General features: G+C 38.2%; 1 protein-coding gene across 3 annotated transcripts in view; it reads right to left on the bottom strand.

The window, feature by feature from the left end:
• Window positions 1-24034, bottom strand: part of COL14A1 (collagen type XIV alpha 1 chain) — a 158824-nt gene that overhangs the window by 36664 nt on the left and 98126 nt on the right. For all 3 annotated transcript variants that reach the window (XM_016207753.2, XM_016207755.2, XM_016207756.2), the window contains exons 35-40: window positions 17868-17945; window positions 15311-15397; window positions 8692-8745; window positions 5057-5152; window positions 3865-3918; window positions 3451-3504 (exon numbers count right to left, since the gene is read on the bottom strand). In XM_016207753.2, the coding sequence (XP_016063239.1) occupies window positions 3451-3504; window positions 3865-3918; window positions 5057-5152; window positions 8692-8745; window positions 15311-15397; window positions 17868-17945 (423 nt within the window). The remainder of the gene's footprint in view (window positions 1-3450; window positions 3505-3864; window positions 3919-5056; window positions 5153-8691; window positions 8746-15310; window positions 15398-17867; window positions 17946-24034) is intronic.

Here is a 24034-nt window from a genome sequence, read left to right as displayed (position 1 = left end):
CTCTGGCTGCACTCGCTCTGTGGCCTCAGGCCCAGGATGGAATATGAGCTGCCTCCTCGAACAAAGATCTCCCTTGGGAAAAGCCAGAATAAGCTAGAAACATTAGAAAACAAGTTCCCTGTTTAAAGGAGAGATGTTTAATCTTCTTTTTATTCTTTGTTAAGCTCTCCCTCCTTCCAGACTAAATTAAGGGGATAACATTGGCACCGGGTCCAGGAAAGAGGTGCTAATCTTTCTCTAAGCTAATGGTAAAAGTGATGGTGCCAGCTTGGGCTGCGGGTTCTTAACAATCAATACGAGAAGGCGAAGATTTAAAGGAAAGAAGAATGTGCAGCAGGGAATCGCCCGCCTCCCCTCCCGCGTGCCTCGCTCACTGACCCCGAGACTCTCTAAGGAGCTAGAAGCACTGACTGGACAGCGTCACACACACTTATTCCAGCCGCCTCCTTCTGTGCCTGCAACAGGCTTTACTCATTCAAGGTCAGAGGAAATGAAGTCACAGTAACTGCAAGTCACCGAAGAACTTAGAGCAATGAAAAAACAAAATATCTCCGCTTCCCAATTTCCTGGACACTCCAGCTGAGCCAGGTAGTTTCCTGGAAGGGGCTTCCCAGACATTTCAGCAGCAAGTCTCGCCGTGCACTGGGTTTGCTGTCTATTCTGTGCTATGGTGGTGGTTACTATTATTATTATTTTCCAATTGCAGGTCTGCCTTTTAGGATGGCCCAAGGAAGAGCAGGAATAATCCTAAGTGTTTGTCCTCAGTACTCTTTCAACAACCCCCTCTCCTGCCTAACCACAGACACCTGGACACTCCTGCTGCCCCAGAAAGACCCGGCCTTCAATGTCCTGGGTCTGTCCCTACAACCACACAAGCCGGTTCTGCACTTCCTACTTTACAATCCCGCTAAATAACTATCTAATTGTTTTAAACCTTTTACTTTTCTTAAGCCCCGAGATATATTTGACTAAACAGATCAGAGCCACCTAAATAACTTTGTTTTCACCTACCTCTCTTCCTTCTCGACTGTCTCTGAGAAAGACCCATTTGGTTTCCTGGCCCAGGGGAAGAGTCATGCCCTTGACACTAGCCCATCCTTCCATCTTCTCCAGGTCTACAAAGTGCCTCCTTTAGATATTTAAAGTCTCTCCTCTTCTGGATCTTTCCCTTCTGGAGGCAGTAATAGACAATGTCTCTTGGCTGAGTATAGTCCCTGGGACATAGTTCGTGCTCAATGAAGATATGTGTTCAATTAATATTTTATTAAATAAGGTATTAGATATTGAAAAATATATACATAATCCTTTCCGCAAGCAGGGCAGTCACATCACATTATTCCAGGGGACACCATTATATTTTGTTCTCTATGAATGGCACCCCCTAGAGTTGTACACTGGAATAGCATTGCCCTCAAATATCTTTTCTGAAACAACTATCCCAGTATTCCCATGATCTTTTTTTTTTAATACAAAGAATGAATATCCTCTGAAAACCAGTTTTAAAAAGCAAGTTCATTCCCATCTAAGAATTTTTCAAAGTAGGAATTGGACATACCCTGAAAGCTTTCCCTCCAAGTTGAGGGAGAGAGGAAAATAAATCCACATACAGATATCTTATCACTTAATTACAGCTCTAAGACTTTTAATCTTATAAAAGAAAACAGGTTTGGAGGAATAGCAAAATATTTACAAGAAGTCTATGTTGGTATATTGGTTTTTTAAAAAAAGAATTCCAAAACCAAGTGATCCCAACACTAATCCAATATGTTTGAATTGGGAGTTCTTTGCCAACACTGAACTCCAGGCATGGATAAATCAAGTCAATTCACTGAACCAAATCAGTAAAATTGCCATTTTCAGAGCTTCAGGAATCATGAAAGAATCTAGGTGGGTAACCACACAGGATCTTAGCCTAAGCCCATTGCCAAAACATATAAATACTTTTAGACACTCCTTCCACATGTACAAGAAACCTACATAAATCTAACTTTCAGAAAATGTCTCCTTTAGATACATTCACCTGGCCATGCTTTGCAGACTGAGTAATTCCATTTGATGGACAGAGACTAAACTGAGTTTTTAAGCAAATGAAAGTTTGGTGGAAAAAGAAAAAAAGAAAAAAACCATGGAAAGAATTTAAGGTCCCACACCTGGCTTCCTATAGAAAAGGCAACCTCCTTATTCTTGAGCGGTATAGGTGCCCTGAGCTAAAGGCAGGCCTTGTTTCAATAGAGGAGTCTTTTCACCAACTGCTTTTTAACCTAATGCTAAGTTATACCAAAGACGCCACTGAATGCCCATATGTTGTCCTTCACTGGACTGGATCTAAGTGGCTGCCACTCCATATAATTCAGTCTTGAGAGAAACTGTGGAGCTGCCTACATGTCTAAATCAGTGACAGTTTAGGGAAGACCGGTCTCTCTCTCCCATGATCAATACTCAGACTTCCTATTGCCTTCCCATCAAGCTCAAAATCCCTGGTGTGAAAGAAAATAGATGATTTAAGTAAATAGCTATTTACCTCTCCAGTTTCATTTCTCGAGAATCTCCCCACTCCTAAGTGTATGTGCACATGTGCATGTACACACACACACACACACACACACACACACACACCCTGCACTCTAATCTGCAGCCATACCGAACTATCTGCAATATTGGAAATGCCCACCGTCTGTTCACCCTCACTCCTGTGTATATGCCATGTCTCTGCTTTCTATAGCTTTCCTTCCTCATACACCTCACCAGTTTCACTCTCTTAGTTGATAATCAGCTTCCTCTGGGAAGCTTTTCCCACCCTCCAAGTCTGGATTAGTTATTTATTCTTTGTGTTCCCATGGGGCTCTATAAATACCCCATCATAGCATTATTATAGCTCCTCCCACTAAGCTACAAAATCTTTGAGGATAAGAACCTCAAACCTGGCTCAGTGAAGGGGTTGACAAAGAAACACTAAATGTCACCCCCTTCCCTCTTCTCGCCACCCTTCTAATTTCTTTGACTGCTGTTGGCTTCAACAAGTTGAAAAATAATCGACATACATTAAATAAATGGAGAATACTGCAGATCATCGTATTTAAATTTTGATTCATAGTTCTTGATTTCCTTCAGGTTTGTGCCTTGAGAATTTAAAAAAATTGGAAAATCTACTCAACTAATACACACGATTCAGTGCAAAGTTTATTCAGGTTATGGGAACCTTCAGAAAGAGGTGTTGCTAATTTGGGAAGGTTTGATGGAAGTTCCCAGGTTTTGATGAAAGTCACAGACATAGAAGATGTAAGTGAAGGGAAATAGGTGCAGGATAGATAGACTATAAATAGACAGGAGGGAAAAGAAGAGAAAACCATCTGGTTTGATTGGCTTCTTTGCATAGAAACCTGCTGGAAGCAAAAGGTGACTTGGTGAGGAACCTACTGTGCTGCCAACCAACCTTGGTCCAGTCCTTACCCTCTGGCCTGGGGAGCCATCCCGTCCTGGTGAACCAACGCCTCCTGGGACGCCCTGTGTAGAGCAAGGACAAGATAAGAGTCCGAGCCACGGAAATGAGTTACCCTCTCCCAGCCTCGCTGAAGTAGATCAAGGCCTCCCACCAAACCTAAGCATAAAGGCGAGGCGACTGACAATTCAGAACCCACAATTTATTCACGAGAAAGGAATGTCCCCCACCAGGGCTCACCTGAGACCGTCAGTACGACCCTTAGGGGGGCATAAGGTAAATGAATGCAGACCAGTCATCTTTAAAATAGGAGCCACTTATCGCCAAGATTCCAGTTGACTTCAGAACTACTGTCTTTCTTTGTCCCCCTTAGTGTAGCTCTAGTCTAGAACTGGGAGCAATAGGCTAAAAAACAGAAATAATACCTGTGGGCCAGGCAGGCCAGTCTCCCCTTTCTCTCCTTTTTCGCCTGGCATTCCCTGGATGTTCAAAAGCACACGGGGTTAGGTTCACATAGTCTGATCCTTAGGCTTTCCTTCTTCTCCACGGACTGTTCCAGTATTTTCAACATGAAATTGCTTTCACGCTAACGTCCAAATACAGCATGTTTCACTTCTCACATACGCTATACTACTTATGTAAGCATTCCTATTAAGCTGAGCGTTTATATAGCAGAGCAGTTTAAACACAGAGCATACAGTCTGATATGGCTAAGCCCATACAGTAAATATGTGGAGGGGAGTCTTGAACATTTCCATATTGTTTCTAGTTTAGATTTTAAAACCAGTATCCATATAGATTTTTGTTTTGCTTTGGCTAGAAATTTATAAGAATGGAAAGGCAAACACAGAAACTGGCAGGTAGCAAGACCGCAACAAATGCTTATCATTAGCAGCAGTAATTCCACTCGTTGGCATGTCAGTGCTTTCTAAAATGTGAAAATAACTCTGGAAAAGAAAACTTAGCCAGGCAGGCATATCATATGCACAGAAAGACTGCTAAAAATGGCTTCAAAGGATTTGTTTGCTTCAAATATTAATTACAGAGATTGGTTTTTATTTTATAAATCTAGATCTCTATGGTAAGTTTAATGAAAATCAATGAGTGGAATTAAATTTGTTTTCGGTAGTCCAAAGAGCTTTTAAAAAAAAATGAGGCTGTAAAAAGTTCACTGTTTATCACCTAAAACTCATACTTAGTGTACTGCACTTTGATGCTTACTGAGATAAAGATGGCAAGGAAAAGACTTTCATAAATCTTTATCCATAATCACTACAAATACATAATGAATAACTTAAATTTGCATAACATTTGTTAACGGTAAGGATTTAGTCAAACGAGAAAATGGGCAATACCTGTCAGGCCCTGTTTTTATTCTATAGACCAACTGCTCGTGAATATTCTTACTCCCTAGCTGTGTATGTGTTTGTAAAAGACCCCACCATTGAACAAAATTGGCTAGTGAATGTCATTACTTTTATTTCTCAGTTCTCACTTGTAGGAGTCGATAGGGGCCGAGGCTCATTATTAAGGCACAGAAGATAAAAGTTCATTCCTTATAACTCATGGAGAAATGATAATAATAAAAACCTATTCAAATGTTTACACACAACTCACAGGTATTCCTTGAATGGACAGACCGCTTGGTCCTTGGGGTCCAGGGGGACCCTGAGGTCCTGGAGGGCCTGTTTCACCCCGAGGGCCATCTGGTCCCTGTAAGGCAAGAGAGGAAAGTCATCCCAGAGGTAAGTTAGACCCTCTGGTACCCAGAAGGTATTTCTGCCTAGGGCACTTATAATGTATTTCCTTAAATAATTTTTCTTTAGACATAAAATATTCATGGGATAACAAGACACTAAGCCTCAGATGATCCACCTCCCAGGCAAAATGTCATCAGTAAACCAAAAGAGTAAACACACAGGGGCTGCTGCAACTTAATGGGTTTTTTTGCTTCCATAAATAAGAACGCTATGCCAATTAGGTGAGGTACTAGACCTCCCACACTCCATAACAAATCCAAAAGATAGAAATGCTTCAAGACCACCCTCCTGGCCTGTAAAGACTGATACCATCCAGCTGAACTGCATTCCCCCCACCTTCACTGCTGTCAGGTCCCCACCGCATGGCCCTTTCCGGGCACTCATCGAAGGCTTTGCGCCCGCCCTCTGCTCCTTCATCGTCATAGTCCAGCCACCACCCTTGCCTCTTCCGTGGTCACTGAATGACCTTCCCTAGCCTCAACATTATTCGATTTCCTTTCTTCCCAGACATTCCTCTCATTTTAGCAACTCTTAATTCTACAGTTTGGAACTTGTTATGGTTTGGCTAAAACTACATACCTCTGTATTCGCAGACCCAGAAAACCTACTTATCCTCAACCTCGTTTCCTTCCCCTTCTCTCATTCTGTGGCTCCAACAAAAGCCAATCTTCCATAAACTAAGACTTCTAGCACCTGGGTATCATCTTAAACATGAGACTGACGAATCCATTACTCAGGACAAGCAAAACAGAAGAAAAAGCAAAATGGTGTAAAGTGGGAATAAATAATGAGTGCTGGAAATTGGTAAGTTTTAGGTGTATGAGGATAACCATGTGGAAACGCCTAGTTATTTGGGGGTCAACAGAACTCTGAGCTGAGGTGGATATTGGATTAGTTGAAGATGTGTTTATGAAGGAGGTTATTAAGGAGACTGGTGATAGAGTGAAAGAGGAAACTGATGGAGTTAGATGACTATCAGGCAGAGGGAGGGGAAGAGAAGCCTCGGAAAGAAATCGGAAATGTAAAACCCTATGTGTTAGGAAGAAAATGAAAACAGAGAGGTGGAATGGTATGGAAAGGCCAAAAGAAGAGAAAATTTCCAATAGAGAGGTGACAGTCATGTCAAATGCTGTGGAGATCTCAAATAAGGTAAGACTTAAACCACAGTCCATGGATTCGGTACAAGGAGATAACTGGTGACTAACAAGCAATTTTACAGGACTCCTAGAGGAACAGAAATCATCTATAGGTTAAAAATGATTTGGGTTGTATATAAGTGGAATTGTACACTGTGTGCTCCTGTGATTTTGCTTTTTTCATGTGGCAGAGTATTTGGAGGTTCACCCACAGCCCGGCATGTTTCAGTAGTATGTTCCTTTTAATTGCTGAGTATATTCCATTGCATAAATAGACAGAAAATTGTTCCTTTACTTGTTGAGAGACATTTGGATTGTTTCCAGTTTTTTTAAAATTGTGGATAAAGATGCTATGAATATTTATATATCCCCCAAAAGAATTGTTTTTGAGGTGAGGATGTAGAAGCACTGAATGAAAACTATTCTTATAAGAAACATTGTATAAGAGAAGGCGAAGAGAGGTAGCTAGATTTTTGAAAATATGATAGAGAAGACGTGGAGGAGATTTAAAAATATTACTTAATATTTATAATAGTTTAATAATATATTGTTTGCATATTATTGAGGAATTGGGAATGGAGTAGAAGGGCAGGAAGTAGGTGGTCCCATTTTATTCTATAAAGTATATAATAAAAATGACGAGGAGAGACCAGAGACAGAGCTGTTTTGAGTTTCTAAATTATTATTAACTATTTACTACAACTGAAATTCAAAGCCACAAAAATAAAAAAAAATACAAATTGGGGCTTTTCATTTGGAAAGTAAAGTTTATCTGCTCCCACACTGTCCACCTTGATGGACATGTGGGCATCCTTTCTCCAGTAAGACTTTTTCCTAAAACCACTACATACCTGCATCTGTGATTCATCAAAATCATCACACAGAAATAACCACATCAGTAGTGGTCCTAGGGGAACAGATTATTAAAAGAAAGAGGTAAATCTTGAGATCATCAAACACCGATGAATTCCTACCATGTCTTCAGTGAGAATGTTAAACAACAGGGTCATGGTGTTAGAGGTGATGGGAGGAGGGAGCCAGCATCTACAGGAGCACGTGGGCACTGCCCTTGGGTGAAACCAAGCAAGACCCAGTGTATCATTTTCTGAGAAGGAGCTTTCAAACCACTGGCCTTCTTGTAGCAAATAAGAGGTGAAGCCAAGTAAGATATATCATGTCTGTGCCTGAGAAAGTGTGTCACAATCTCAGAAAACAAAACAAAAAAGGAGATATCTTCTGGTCTGTTTTGAGTTGGCTAGTACCTGATAATTATCTTCAGCCTCCTTTCATTTATTACTCCCCCTCACACATTCTGTCCTGCCTTGCTTCACTTGTTTCCAATTTTATAGTAAGAAACCTTGCAACGTTCTCTTCTCCAAGAATAAACACTATGCAAGTTCAATAAGGAACCACATTGAGGCAGCAAGTCAAGCAAGATGGATGGAGGGCAGATCATGTGAAATAACACGGTGAAAAGGAGACAGGGAGTCAAATTATAAAGGGCCTTGAATCCCATGCCAAGGAGGCTGAATTGCATTTTCAAGGCAAACAGCCTATGACTGCAGGTTTTAAGAGTGTGATATGACCCAGTATAACTTTAAAGGAACGAATCTGGGGGAAGATGTGAAAAATCAATCAGAAAATCATGCCCCTGGAGCCAGGAGACTAGTTAGAAGTTTTGCCAAAAGCCAGAGAGAAAATGGTGAAGCCTGAACTCAGTTAGTGGCTGGGCTTCTGCCATCCCTCGCGGTGCTTTCGTGCAAAGTAGGAAAACATGTGCCTTGACATAGCTTTGCATGGCTGGGTCCTCTTGGTTGCCTTTGTACAGTGTACAACCTGAGCAGTGAGAATGGAAAACAGAGTCGTGTCTGATTATGCACAGTGGGGGGATTATGCATCGTGGAAAGAAAGGAGGAGACATTTACAACCTGAGTAATTACCTGGGAGGGACTGCTGCCTGGTTGTGATTCAGTGTTCCCCCAAACAACTTTGTGGTAGATAAAAGAAAGAAAGAATGGATGAGAGAGAGGACTAATATTTATAAGAGTTTAATATATATTGTTTGTATATTATTGAGGAATTAGGAACAGAGTAGAAGGGCAGAAAGTAGGTGGTTCCATTTCTGACCCAGAAACCCTTCCTTTCACTAAGTTATTAAATGTTCTTATTGATAAAAGAAAACAAAAAAACCCCACAAGTCCAAGAATAAGGGGAAAGACTTAGGCGCAACTTTGAAAAAAATGTAAGGACCTTTAGATTGCAAAGGGTAGACAGTACTGAACACCAAAATTATTATGGCTTGTTAGGAGAGAGGAAGGAGAGAGAGGTATTGAGATACTGAGATTGACAACGTTACCTTTGGACCCTGCTCTCCTCGTTGGCCTTTCGGTCCTCTGAGTCCTGGACCACCCTGGCAAACAGAAGTTAAGTATTAGCAAAAAGACACATCTTAAAGCTGTCTGTTTCATCCATTTTCCTTAATAATATGGATTATGTAATTTTTATTTTGTATCAAGGCCAACACAATGTGTAATGATATATGTTCAACAGGATCCTTAACTAGAAATTTGTCATGCAGACCCAACTTCCCTGCTAATCATTTCATAGTTTGAGCCAACTTTCTATGCCAAATCTTTTAATTTTTTAAAATTTATCTTTATTGTCAAAAGTATTACAGATGTCCCTTTTTTAAACTATAGGATTTTTTAAAATTTAGTGATATAAAACTACTACTATTAATGGATGCAAATAATAAAATACACCACTAACCTAAAATTGTATGTCTTATACCACAACTTTGAGATTACCTTATTTAGTAGCATTTTTCTTTATATGGTACATGTCAACACATAATATATATGTATTCTTTGCAAACATATATTCCTTGTATATATGTATGAAAATATATGTGTGCATAATAACCTTTGAATATTTTTAATTGACTATTTCACTTAAATCAATTTTAAAATCAAATATTGTAGCACTACAGTGAATGGAAAAAAGTATTACTTGCCCGGCCAGGTGTGGCTCAGCGGTTGAGCGTCAACCTAGGGTCCAGGCGATTGGGGTTTGATTCCCGGTCAGGGCACATGCCCGGGTTGCGGGCTCGATCAATGACTCTCTCATCATTGATGTTTCTCTCTCTCTCCCTCTCCCTTCCTCTCTCTGAAATCAATAAAAATATATTTAAAAAAAAAAAAAGTATTACTTGCTAAGAATAGAAGGTGACCTTAAAGATAAATTGTAAGTAATGTTATTTGGTTAAGCTAGATTTTGTTTCTATTGAAATTTCTGAGTTGAAAGTTTGCTCTTGATAAAAAGGAATAGGCCTGGGGAGGGAGCAGCAGCAGGGTGGAAGGGGTCGGGGGGGGGGGGGGGGGAGGGACATCTGTAATACTTTCAACAATAAAGATAAGTTTTGAAAGAAGGAATAATAAGTACTAGAATGGTCATATTGGCACCAAACTGAGAATATCACTTTTACCTGAACAGAAGGATTAAAAGACCATTGAAAATGCACTATCTTTCTCACTATGTGATTCCAATTTATTTTCTGATATGTCCATGACTACTGAAAATCAGGCGGGTACCATCGTCTTACATCACTTGGAAAAGACTAGATCAGATGATCTTTAAGGTTTCTTCCAGCTTCCTTTTTAAGCACTTTAGTTCGCTCCCCTTCCCAATATCAGTCGATTGCTTACCTTCCAGACTTTTAAATATAATTATATAATTCATTTTATGCACATGTATATATCTATCTTTATAGATTATTACCTATAGTATTTTTGTGGTATTATTTGATGTATATAGATTGCATATGTGACCTCAAACTTTTTGAGTTTTTTAACTTAATGTTTTAGAGATTTTTCCATAATATAACAGTTGGATCTAACTTATTCTTGGTGAGTTGCATAGTTGTCCAAAACCATGGATGGATACATAATAGTTTAACCATTCTTCCACTATTGGAAATATAGGAGGTTCCCCAACAATTTTTTGCTGTTTAAACATAATGCAATTAATAACCTTAAAATCCTTTAAATATACACATTAATATTTAAGTTAAAATGTTAACATTTAAGGTAGCAACAATTAGGACTATAAATGAAAGTTAACAAATCTGCAAATACATTCTCAAATTGTGCTCCTAAAAAGCTATGCCATCTAATAAGAGTTTAAGAGGACCCTTATTTCACTAACCCTTCATATTTGATGTCAAACTACAATTTACCAACCTGATTGGTAAAAGTAATACCTTATTCTTATTTTAATTTTATTTCTCTTAAAGCTACTATGATTGAGCATCTTTTCATGTTTGTCCATTTTATCTCAATGCATATACATACAGACAGAGAGAGAGAGAGAGTTTTCTATTGGGTTGCATGCCTTTTTCTCTTTAATGTGCAGATATTCTTTATAATTTGGACATCTTTAACTGTTCTAGATGATGCAAATATTTTCCTGCAGTGTGGATGACATTGTTGGTTGGCTACCAAAGAGTCTTTCCCCGACTTCTTTCCATTTTATTTCTTCTACTATAAAAGGCTAAAAAAGACAGAGATTTACTTTCCCAGCTTCCTCTGCAACTAGAAATGGGCATGCTATTCAGTTTCAGCCCATTTGATCAAAAAGCAACAAGCCAAAGAAAAGCAAACTGGAAAACTGGAACAATCTGGGTCCTTAATGCAGTTGGTGAGCAGCCTCTAAATCTTTTGAGGAGCAAACAACAAATGTCCTAATGGGTTTCACCACTGTGTTAGTCAAATTTTCTGTTTCTTGCAGCAAGTCCAATGCATCCCAAGTAATATACCTTGTCTGGCCAACTCTTTAATTTTGTTTACACACCTTAAAGGATTGTGACTAGTTGCCTCACAGGCATTCATGCCAGAGGCACCATGTCTAAAAGCCAGGGATCATTTTACATTTCTAAACTTATTTTCCATCTTAACCCTGACCCTCATCACTAAGCACATGACAAGAATTCAACAAATATTTGCGGATATAAAATTCCATCTTTTAATAAAGGATTAGTCCAGGCAAAGAGAATATGGTGCTTTTGCCCATGTCTCCCTACAGCTCTTTATAGTTTTACTGGCACATAATACTACTGTATAAATTCTTGAGAAGATAATCACAACTATGTTAACCATTGGACAGGGTTTATTACATACTGTTTGGGATACTATTTCTTAAATAGTTTATGATGCTTTAAATATTTAAAAATTTCAATAGCCTTTCTCCATTTTACATGTTTTGGTGTGTTTTTTCTCAGCAAGTCAGAGCTCAACCCTTTTGTTTTACTTCTCTGCTGCTTCCCTCTCATTACAAAGTTGGACTCTTAGGTCATATGTAAATATTTTATAACTTGTTCCAGCAGTATTGCAAATGAAAAACTTGAAAAGCCTCCAGCTAAAAAAAGCTTATTGATGCCGTTTAAAATAAAATAAACATTATTGTAATTAAGAACTGAGTCTTTAAGTACCGAGAGTGGAGAAGAAACCAAAAAAACCAGAGCAGCAGGCATGTGGGCTGAAACTGCCCTGGAGAGAGATTGGGAAGATGGTTGAGGTTGACTGCAAAGCTTGGATTTAATAGCCCCCGCAAGGCAATTAAATATGAACTTGGGTCTATGCTAGGTGGGGGGAGGTAGGATATGAAACGTTCATTAAAGTTGAAGAGCTTGAAAGGCTGTGCTCCAAATGAGCTAGGAGAGAAAATAGCCCCCTAGCAGGTGGGTGGCCACAACGCTGTTTTCCCTCTAGCTGTGCGAGGGGCAGGCACTATCTCCCTTTCGAGCTGTGTTACCCAGGAGCTGATTCTTCGACAATCTAGGGACTAGAATCCACACTGCTTGTGAGGATCAAACAAAACTCCAAGGTTAAACCTGAGGCGGTTTTCAGTTGGTTGTGTACTCAGGAGCTGGGCAGAAGCAGGCACAGATGATCTCTCGAGGAACACGTGTGAAACATAGGCTCAAAGTAGGGTAGAAATCTTGGTTCTTTTTACTTTGTCAAGTTAAATAAGCCTATTAAAGGTTCTAGGTAAGCTATTAAAAGAACAGGTAGAGAGAGTATAATCTCTAAATTAGTGAAGGGGAAAGGAAAGAATGGGAATAAAAGCAAAAAGCAAAAAATTGCAAATAAATAAATAAAACCTCAATCAACCAAGAAAGCCACACACACACACACTAAAGGACAACTAGAAGACAAAAATTAAGGTGATGGATACAGGAATATAAACCCAAACAGGTCAGCACAAACAATACATTGGACTAAACTCTAAAAAGAAAGATTGTAAAACCAGATTAAAAACAAAATCCAGGCATATGCTATTTAAAGAGACACGTGTAAAATATAAAGACATGAAAAGGTTAAAACAAAAAGAATGAAGAAAATATATATCAGAAAAATAATACAAAAGAGAAATGCTGACATAGCAAGTCACTGGGAAGACAGTTATTCTAATTTTTTTGCATATTACTACACAGTATCAGGATATATAATGGAGAATTACAAACAGATTTTGACAATTTGACAATTAGAGTGGAAGATTTTAAATATCCATCTCATAATTGAAAGATTAAAAAAATGCAGATAAAGAAGATTCTAACAATGCAATTTACAATTTCACTTACTGGACTTCATATCTAAAATTCCGAACTTCACAATTAGGGAACACATTCTTCTAAAACCTACATGGAAATCTATAAAAGTTGACAGAAGGCCCCAGAGCGCATATCAAACAATCAACAAATATCAAAGAATTGGTACTCTACAGACTATCTTCCATGATAAAGTATAATAAAATTAATAATGTCAAGAAGAAAAAGATAAAAACTGCACACATAATTGAAAATTTAAAAAGGCTCTTCTATGTAAATCAAGGCTAAAAGAAGTGATAAATAAAAATATGAAAGACGATCGCTCAAAGAAATATTAAATTTCACTACTTTAAAATTCAAATTTCTAGGCAATATAAATTCCTGTAAACAACAACAAACAATCCAGGGACCAGGAAAAGATATTTGCAAACCATATTGTTAATAAAGGGTTAGTGTTCAGAATACATAACACCACTTACAAATCAATGAGGAAAAAAGTCTGTATAACAAAGACACAGCAAAGTTTATAAACAGGAATTTACAAAGAAAAAAATCTAAATGGCTAAGAGACAAAGGAAAAACTGCTCCATCTCACTAGCAGGGAGGGATAGTCCTCTTTAAAATAACAATGACACAGCGTTTTACAGTCATCAAATAAAGGAGGGAGCTCACATTTGGCAACATCAAAGGGTCTTGGTGAAATGGGAACTGACTCTCATACAGATTTTGAGGAAGAAGATATCAGGACAGTCACCTAGAGGAGCAACTTGGGGTTTCTTCATGAAGTTGAGGATGCACCTTCCTTAATCTCCAACAAATCTAAGTGCTATTACAAGAGCGCTCATTCATGTTTGCAAAGAGACATACAAAGAATGTTCACTGTAATAATATTGTCATAGGGAAACAGTCCACAGTAATGGGTCAATAAACTGTAGTTTATATAACGGAATTCCTTGCAGCTGATACAACAAATAAACCAAACAATGTGTGTTAGCCTTGATCAAGTTCAAAGACATACTTTTGGGGTAAAAAAAAAAAAGCAATCTGCACACAGTTGAAAACAAATCTTTTTTTTCAATTCCCAGATTAAACTAAAGACAACTCTGTACATTTGATTAAAGTTTTATAATGCACAGAATCCTTACATACATATTATCTTGGATATTCCTCCCAGAACCAGTTAAAGAAGTGGGTGCTATTTTCTATATAAGAAAATGGAGGTTCACACTAGAGTTCAATGACTGGCCTAATCTTATGATTTAAACGTAATGCTTTTACCATTACTCCACATTTGCTTCTTGGGGGTAAAGGAACTTTTTTTTTGGATTCCGCATCCATAGCTTGAAGGAATGGTCTATGTGCCAAAGATAAAGGAGAAATTGCTGGGATATATTTCAGATGCATTCAGCAGGTTCTCTTCCTTTTTGCCCAGTTCAGGAAACACGGTCCACAAATAAAGGAAAATTAGGTTGGTGGCGGTGCCAACCTGGGGTGAAATTTCCCGCTGCCAGGCAGCTGTAGGTGTGGGTTACCTACTGCGGACATGTCACCTGGGCCGGGCTGCCTCTGGGAAGCCAACGTACAGAGACTGATGGGTATCAGAATATTCCTCCTGCAAGGTCTGGGTTTCCGTACCTGCTAATGCACCTTCTCTTTGTTTTCTTTGCCTTCTGCCCTGATATAATTGCCATTTCCTAACCAAACACCAACTATAGCATACTTATCTCAAAGAAATATGGATAACCCAGTTTAGCATGTTAGACATAGAATGAACACTTAAACATACCACAAAAGATCTATCATGGCAAATGCGAAGACCCAAATAGTGAAATTTTATACACTATATATTTTACAAAAATATGTTTTCTTTTTCTTTCCTCCCGCCTCCCCCTCCTTCTCCCTCTCCTCTCTCTCTTTTTCTATCTCTCCCCTTCTCTGTAGAAAGTTCAAGTCATGCTCAGATGAGCTTCTTTTCCTGATAAATTCAGAACCTTCCTTCACATATAAATTTTGATAACAGAATGGGCAAGAAAAGGGCATGCAAATAGTACAAGTAGAGGGCCGATACTTGAAACATTCACACTGAGAATAAACCACAGGAGTTTCAAGGGCAGATTTTGAATGTACAGCATTATGAGAGGTTATCTTGCACAGTGATCAAGAGCATTATCTCTAGGAGTCAAGGAGGCCTGGATTTGAAGAGCAGCTCCTCCAAGCTGCGTTCTTTAGGCAAGTTATTTAACATCTCTGTGTTTCTGTTTGCTCATGGGATTAACTGTTTAGCTCAATGGACAGCACATATTAGACACACAACAAGTGATAGCTATAAATATTATTAAAGAACATTTAAGCCCAACTAGGTGAGACTTACCGGCGGGCCTGCTGGTCCCAGAGTCCCTTTACTGGTTTCAGAACAGGAGCAAGAATGTGGAAGGTCTGGGCAAGTCTCCTCATCCCTCTGAGAAGAAAAAAAACCAGCATAGCTGTTAGCAAGATATTCTATACAAATCATTTTGTGAACTCTAAGAAAAAACTTTGACTTAAGACACTTTAAAGTGAGCATTAGTCTAGGAAGACAGAAATATTTTCTCCTGACCACAAAAATATTTTCTTCAAAGAAAAATGAATGGGTGTCTAGTGAGTCATTGACAATCATCATTATTAAAAAACACTGTTAAAAACCAGTTTGGGAATCCAGGGGAAGAAGGAAAGGCAGAAGTGGGTGTGAGAAAATAGCCCCCAAAGCAGCTTCCTACTTAATTCAGCTGGAGTAGTAGTACTCTAAGAACTAAAGGTCTTGCAAACTTTCTTTTTGTTACAACATATTTTTCATTTGAAAGAATAAAAGAAAACTTGTTGGAATAGTTAACCAAAACAACCGCATCTGTACTAACAAACAAAACAAAATAAAAACAGTACTTAAACACATCATCAATTCCCTGTAACAATTTTAACTACTGCTTGCATTCTGCGGCTGAAAATTTTTTAAAAAATCACGGCATCAACCTAAAGCTTGAGATAGGAGGTCATATTTCTTCTCTTGGAAAACTTTGTTGCCATGTCACATTGCAAGGGACATTATGAATGTCAGGCTAAATATATCTGAATGAGTTCCTGGAGTGTAGAAAAGATGGAGCAACCTGCAAATAGTGACTGAATAATTTGTGAGTATCCATTTGGAAAGGCAGCCAAAAAGAAGCCTACACCGGGATAAGCAGCTGTACAGCTTCATGGGGTTCATCAGTCCCTTCGGAGAGAGAGAAAACTTCATTATTTAGGACTCTGGGGAAAAGCAAAGTTAGAGCTGAAGAGAGCGCAGATGATAATTAAATAAATGATCAAGTTGAAAGTAATCTCCGGCGCTGAAATACAACAAAATCCCCAAAATATTGAGCAAAGGACCGGTGTGTGCTATATATACGTTTCCCTAATGTTGGTCAATAGTCAAAGCTTTCAGCTCATTACAGGAAAGCCCCCTGCTAACACATCTGGCCAGCTTGAGTATCCTGAAAGATTCCCAAAATAAGGCTAACAGCAGGTCCCCTGTGACCAGAGACTCAGTAATGGTTTTGTCATTGCTGTTGACTGCCTCCATCCGTGTCTTCCTACCATGGAATGAAAGGAAAAGTTCTGAGAAGGCCTGGGTCCTTCCTAGGAGAAGTGGTGATCACATTTTGCTTGACACCATAGGATTCAGAGCATTTGCTCTTCCAATTTCCAATCTACCTGCGCTTATGTAAGACATCACAGTGTCTCCGGTTTAAGTCCACCCCAGAATCTACTTAGAAACTTAAAATTCTGATAAAGGAAGCGTAAGTTATTTCCTTCTCAAACAGAGTTGGCATGAATGTACTGCCTGTAAGAGATAATGTTATAAGTTGTAAGATCTTAAGAAGGCAAATCGCTCAGACTTCATGATGGCTTCTCCACGCCCATTTCTCCACATTTAAATATATGAAGACATGACTACTGTCCAACCACGACAGTGTCATCCATTTCAGCTCAGGATCTAAGGACCTTAAGATATGAGTCTACTTTTACACATACAGGTATACCCTTGTGAATTATACACGGCATTAATAATGAGAAAAAGTTTGTTTTTTCTAGTACCATCACATAAGTTATATAGTTTACGGCTAAAATTCCAAAACTGTGTACCAAGGAGGCCCGGGGTACCGTAATAAGCTCACGGGGGCACTGTGAACATTTTACAAACTCAAGAGAAACAGCAATATCAGGCACCCATTGGACTCTGTGTGAACAACTATCTCAAAGTATTTCACAGTTTCAACAATAGATTTTGAACTACTTTTGTTTTACATAATTGTAAATCTGGTTTTTCAGCAATTGCTCTGATGAAAAGCAAGTATACCATGAGAAAAGTCAGTATGGAAAAACAAAGTGAGGGTGGAGATGTCCAATCAGATTCCAAGATACCAGAAACTGTACACTCCCAATAGGTACACCCATCCCAGTGAGTAAGTAATTGTGGCTACTTATGAATAACATAAGTCTATCACTTTTTTCTTTCAATTTTTTCATATGGCTACTGAGTTATTAGGACATACACACTTAGTAAGATGTTTGGACCTAATTATTTCAGAAATGGAACTGTTAGGTATTTCTCTTGGCTTAGGGATGCCATAAAGTATTCCAACTCTAAAGATTTCATGAACCAGGAAATCTGAGACTATCTGGGCTGTGTAAATGGTAACCCCGAAGCTGTGAAGACCCACCATGTATGGCAATATGTCCTGCTAATTTCAGACACACCTCCTTCTAATATCTTTTTCATTTCCTTTGCCATCACCGTGAATGACCTCTGATATGAGTTTTGCAAAACAGTGTTTCATTTTCAGAGAAAATCTGACATAACTTTGGGAAAGTTTAATGAAGAGCGAACCAAATAATGAAGGAAGGTTTCTTACCAGGCCTGGTAGTTCACAGCATTTGTCTCTATTGGCCCAGGATGTGGAACAAACAATATCAAACATCTGTAACTGGAACTGCAATTTAAAGTGAGATTGTCATTCGATGAAAGATAGATGCTTTGTTTATAGCTATGATGACTCCATACTACATATCAATGATAGAACACCAAGCCATTGATAACACAACATTACTGAAAATAAGTTAAAAAGTCATTCCAACAATATCAAATAATTAGCTGCTCAAAGACATAATGGCCTAAGATTTTGTCTGTAGTTACTCCATCTACCATCCAAACTCCCTTATTTATCACAACTTCCCGTCCCATCTCCACCTGAAGAATCTTAGTGTCTCTGCTGAAGCCTTCCCAGTACTGCCCATCACAGTGACTCCAAGTGCGTCTGTAATCCCGCAGCACTGCACAGGTCTCTTTCATAGCATATCTGCCACCACAAATACAATGATTTATATTATCTCCTCCTTAGACTGGGAGCTCTTCAAAGGACAGAGGACCAGTTATTCATCTTTATGTCCTCTATCACAATATATAGCACGTAGTAGGTATTCAGTGAAGGCTTGTTGAATTAATTCCGACTTTCATCATTCAGGCATACACTCAGAAAATTTCTCTTAGTAGTACATAAGCTAGATACTGTGTAGACCTTTAGGATGCAAAAATGAACAAAACCACGGTATAAAGTATTCTGCCCTCAATGAATTTCCAGGGAGTGAGAAGCAGGCACATAAACACTGTTTTCAACATGTTAAGTGTCATGACAGTCACATATGGTATTGTGAGAACATGGGCTAAGTGTCTTTTTATTTAAGCCATGGATCATGCCATAAATATTTAGACAGTCTTGTTCTATTCGTGTATGTTGGCAACAGCACAAATGTGTGTTGAAATATACAGAAACAAAGTTAGAATATCATTAGGGGCTAACACTAATGTAATGACCCAACCACTTCGAATATTATATTTCTCCCTACATTATTTTCACATATTAAAAGTGTCATCAGTTACAGAGCTGGGAGAAGGTAAAGTTCTTTTTATTATAAATCTTCAACCTTCTTTCAGCAAATGGTGTTTTTAGCAAGAGTTGGAAACTCCTGGTCCCTCATTTTCCCCCAAGCAATACTATTTCTCCCTGTCAATACTATTTCACCCCGGGATGAAAATGAGAATGCCCAATAGATAGGACTACTGAAACAGGTTGGCAACAATGCACACAGTATCACAGAAGAGCCTGTCCTATCTGATAGTAAAGAGAACAAATCAGGCTTTCTCTCAATATGCCCAAGAAAAACTGTCTCTTGCTGCAAACATTCTTCCCCAAGTGAGTTTTGCAAAATTAATGACATAGCCCTTTAATTTTGAAAGCAGATCCGTGAATCAAGGCATCATGTTTTCTTGCGTCTATATACAAAAACTGTGCTGTTTGAAGAAATATGTGTGTGGCTCACTGATCTTTTTTTTTTCACACTAATTTTTTCTATTTTTTACCAAAGGGTCTCTGTAGGGCAACCATACAACAAAATTATGATCATTAAAAAATTAGGTTTTTAAAATTAGAACATTTTTAAAGAACATGGCTGTTGATTTTCGTGAACAAGAGCAGTAAAGATACTTCAAGAAACATAGTGGTTAGGAGGCTAGGGAGCTGGACTATCTGAGTGTGATTCTTAAATCCTTCCCTCACAAGCCAATTCATTTTGAACAAATTATTTAATGTCTTGGAGTCTCAAGTTTTTTTATCTCTAAAATTAATATAATAATAGTAGCTACTGAATAATAGCTATTCATTAGTATAATAATAGTAGTCATAACAATAAAATGAGTTAATACAGGAAATTATGTAGAACAGTGCCTGGAATATAGTTATTATAAGTAATAAATATTTTAATGTCATATGTACAGCCCTTGCATAATGTAATTCTTCATGGCACAGGAGTATATAATACGAAGGCCAAAAGTATACAACCAAAATGAAAGTGATACACTATTGAGGACAGAAATATCATGGTAGTTTGTTTCCAAAATAATCACATCTATTTAATGTTCTGAGTAAAAACTTAGCAAATAAAGCAACAACAGCAGCGAACATTTAGTGAAAACCTACTATGTACCAGGCACAATCCTAAGGACTGTGCCTACATCACTGAATCCTCGGATCGCCACTAAGAGGCATAATATAATTATGTATGAGCAACCCGATTCCATAGATTAATCCCTGGGGTAAAAAAACCTAAGCAATTTAAGCGCATGCTGAAAGCTGAGTTCTGGTTGGGATGTGAACAGCCTACCTCATTTTCATATGGTTCATTTTGCAGTGAATAAATTTTTGGTCTAATATTTAAAATACACATTCCCGAGCCTAACGTCACAATGCCATTTGTCTGGGGACATTTATTAAATGGGCCCCATTATGACAGCATTAGATAGAATCAGCTAAATCTGTAAGTCATTCATCCATTAAGAAATTTTCCATTTCTGAACAGAGCTCTCAGTGTAAAACCATTTTGGTGACTGAGAGGATTTATATAAAGCAAAGGCCTTTCACCAGCCCCAAGTTGGCACCAGGCTTTGTGGAAGTTTTTCAAATAAACATTCACCATCTATCACCTGTAACAGTATAATGTCTGCATATACACCTTTGGGTAAACTTCTACCCTCCCGAGTGATTAGAATTCTTATGAGCTCGCTTTATTTATTCACCAGGTCGAGAGCCTACTAAGTGCGGAATGAAATCAATACTGTCACTGGAGGAATGTTTGTGGGCTGTCTTCTTTTTCCGTTTAGATGAAGTCAGCAGCCTTTTTTGTGTGTGAGCACAAGAAATTTATTCATAATTGTTTTGCGTTCATAATACTTTAGATTCCTCAGCCTTTACTTAGGGACCTCTTTTCCAAGGCACAATTCTGGATATTGATTAAAAGAACCGTCTGGCTTTTATTCCAAAAGCAATGACACACATATTTGTACCAATTATGTAGGAAACAGTACAGAAATGGTATATCGAGAGATCTCATATCCGAGTGCCTTTAAATGCAAGACAATACAGTTAAACATAAATCATACTTCAAGCAACTAATGCCAAGGCCGCCCCTTTTTAATTCTGCAGCTTTCTCCCTTTTTAACTAACTGAACATTATAGAAAAATGTATCTGTGCAAAAAAGGAGAAATATGCAGAACCTCCCACTTTTACTTTTTATAATCTCTTTCAGGAGGATACTGAGCTGATTACAAATGCTCGTTTTCCATTATTGGACATTTCTGTCTGGGTGCAGCACAGAAGGCAAGTCATTCGGGGTCAAATGTTAACATGAAAATTAGATTAAAATCTTTCCCCGCAGTTGTCACTGTGATCTGCGAAGGGAGATCAACACGCACCCCCAGCTCCACTTTCCACTCAGTACCAGACTTTACCCTTCTTTTCTGGCAACACATTACTAAGCTCATAATCTGAAGTCAAGCTGTACCTGAACTCCTACTAATACTTAGCGAGCTGGACATTACACAAAAATACTGGGAAAGGTATACTGGGGACCTAACCCATCTTCTGCCTTGATTTGGTGTTCAACTTCTACTGACTCTGTTTCAAAACTAGGATTTATTAAGCATATACCATTTGTGAGCTATTTAACATACTGTTTTAACTTGTTTTTGTTTTACTGAATTTAAGGAAAACCATCATGGCACTAATTAAATTAGGAGATGAAAAGGACAGCTGTTATCCTTGTTGGGAGTGATTAGAATACTTAGGTGGAGACACACTTTGAGAGGGACATTTTGATCATATCTCCTTTCAAGGTTGCAATTCAAATAATGTAAGTCTTTGAACTTGTCAGTGAACAGACAGGGCATGTGGCGACTGGTGTAGACCAGACTCTCTCCTCTGCCTAAGTTCTGTAATAGTCAGTCTGACCCAGTGGAAGAGAGCTTAGAATGGAAGGCTTTAGTAACCTTATGCAAGTCAGAAATAATCACATCTCCTTTTCCTCACCTTTGGAAAGGGGATCCTCCCCTAACTTCTTCAAGGCTCAGTTTCTGCATTTATACAGTGGAGCTTATTTAAGTATCTCTTCCGAGGGTTATTGGAAGATTGAATGAGATAATCACAGAAAAGTAGACACTGCCTAATCCATAGTCGGCATGCAATAATGTTAGCTACTATTATTATATTGAGGATTAAAAGATATTATTTTTGTGAAAACAATCATTTTATTGTAACTTAATAATACTTGTTTCTATAGGATCATTCACTAGTCTGCTGTTGATTGCTACATAAAAAGCTTTAACTCAGTAAACACATTTATTAAAAAACTGCATAAAAATTTGTATTTGTCTTTAACAGCAGAGGGCTAAACAAATGTCAATTGGATACATGTTATATTTTATTTATTTATTTATTTTTATTCAGTTATTGGGATTACAATGGTCAATATGAACATACAGGTTTCAGGTGTGGGTTTCTATGTTACAAGATCTGTATATTGCTTTGTGTGCCCACCACTCAAAGCCATATCTTCTCCTGTCACCATGTATTAAGACCCCCTTCATCCCCCCCACCCCCGTCCCTCTGGCAACCACCACACTGCTGTTTGTGCCCATGAGTTTTAGTTTTATATCCCACGTATGAGTGAATTCATATGGTTCTTAGCTTTTTCTGACTGACTTATTTCACTTAGCATAATATTCTAAGGTCCATCCATGTTGTTGCAAATGGCAGTATTTCAAGGTGTTATATTTTAAAAAGTGGAAGAAACACACTAAGAAACATGATTCTGCCCAGCCAGTGTTGCTCAGTGGTTGAAATTCGATCCATGAACCAAGAAGTCACTGGTTCGATTCCTGGTCAGGGCATATGCCCGGGTTGCGGGCTCGATCCCCAGTGTAGGGCATGCAGGAGGCAGCCGATCAATGTTTTTATCTCTCTGTCCCTCTCCCTTCCTCTCTCTCTAAAATCAGTAAAAACATATTATTTTTAAAAAGAAACAGGATCCTATGCCAAATGAAAATTTTTCTAGAATCTTCTCTGATTGGCAGCATTATCATTTCATTGCATATCAGAAAAGGTAGAAGGCACTTCTTAGGAGAAAGATGGGAAAAAAGAACAGCTGTTAAGTTTCTTTCCACATGTGTTTTGACGGCTAAGTTAGGCCTGCTTATTAGTTTAGTCCCACCAGGGACTTTTGCTGCCTATAAAATCTTTCATTGCAGAACACAAGTTGTCTTTATTATAAATGTGAGTAATTTAACTTAGTAGTACTGTATCCCTAAATCCATTAATCTCTTCTCCACTCAACTTGGGTTTAAGAAGAATATATTTGGTTTAAAGACTGAATATTTAGAGTTTTTCCATCATCTGGCATTTTTTGAATCATCGCTGAATTTGCCCAGAGAATGCTGACCTATAAACTACTAATCTCAATGATATGATGACTACTCCCCCTGGACTAATACAAAACTTACACATTATACATTCCCAGTTGCTAAGATAGTGGAATACAAGTGTACACCAAGATTTTTTTTTTAGCAATCTGTGATTTCTAAATTGAAAACTGAGGACTAAAGCTTGCCTCTTGCCCTGAACTGAAACAGTCAAGCAATAACCCCCCAAAACAAGTGAGCTTCCAATCACATTCTTGAGAGCTAATCTAATATCATCTATTTCGACATAATCAAATTCTTCAATAAGTGGGCAGACTGAAAATCTACTTGGTAATCCTTTGTAGAATTCTAGATTCTAACAAAAGCTACAACTTTTTTCCTACCAGCCTTACAAAGAACTCTTTAATTACTGACTTCCATAAATTCCCCATTGTCTGCCACTGGTTGGAAGTTACCACAGAGGGTTCTCTGTTTAATTGCTTTTCTTTTATGGACAGAGTTAAAGATTTATTGCCGGTAGGCCTGACACCTATAGGAACTTTTGCTTTCAGAAATAAATTCTTTGATGTTTAATTGGCCATCTATTTAGAGGGCCATTATTACAAAGAGTGTACTTCGAAATAATTGTAATTATAAAACTGTAATTTTAAAACACAAATTAGGAGAGGGTATGATATATATTACTGGATGGTCATCAATACCATACATGAATAGAATATATGCAAAACAATATTTTAACAAAAGGCATGATACAATTCAAATAGATGGCATTC

The sequence above is a fragment of the Miniopterus natalensis genome, chromosome 16, assembly GCF_054644295.1.
Source record: "Miniopterus natalensis isolate mMinNat1 chromosome 16, mMinNat1.hap1, whole genome shotgun sequence".
Lineage (NCBI taxonomy): Eukaryota > Metazoa > Chordata > Mammalia > Chiroptera > Miniopteridae > Miniopterus > Miniopterus natalensis.
The sequence above is the reverse complement of the archived record's forward strand: the minus strand, read 5'-3'. Positions and strand labels throughout refer to the sequence as shown.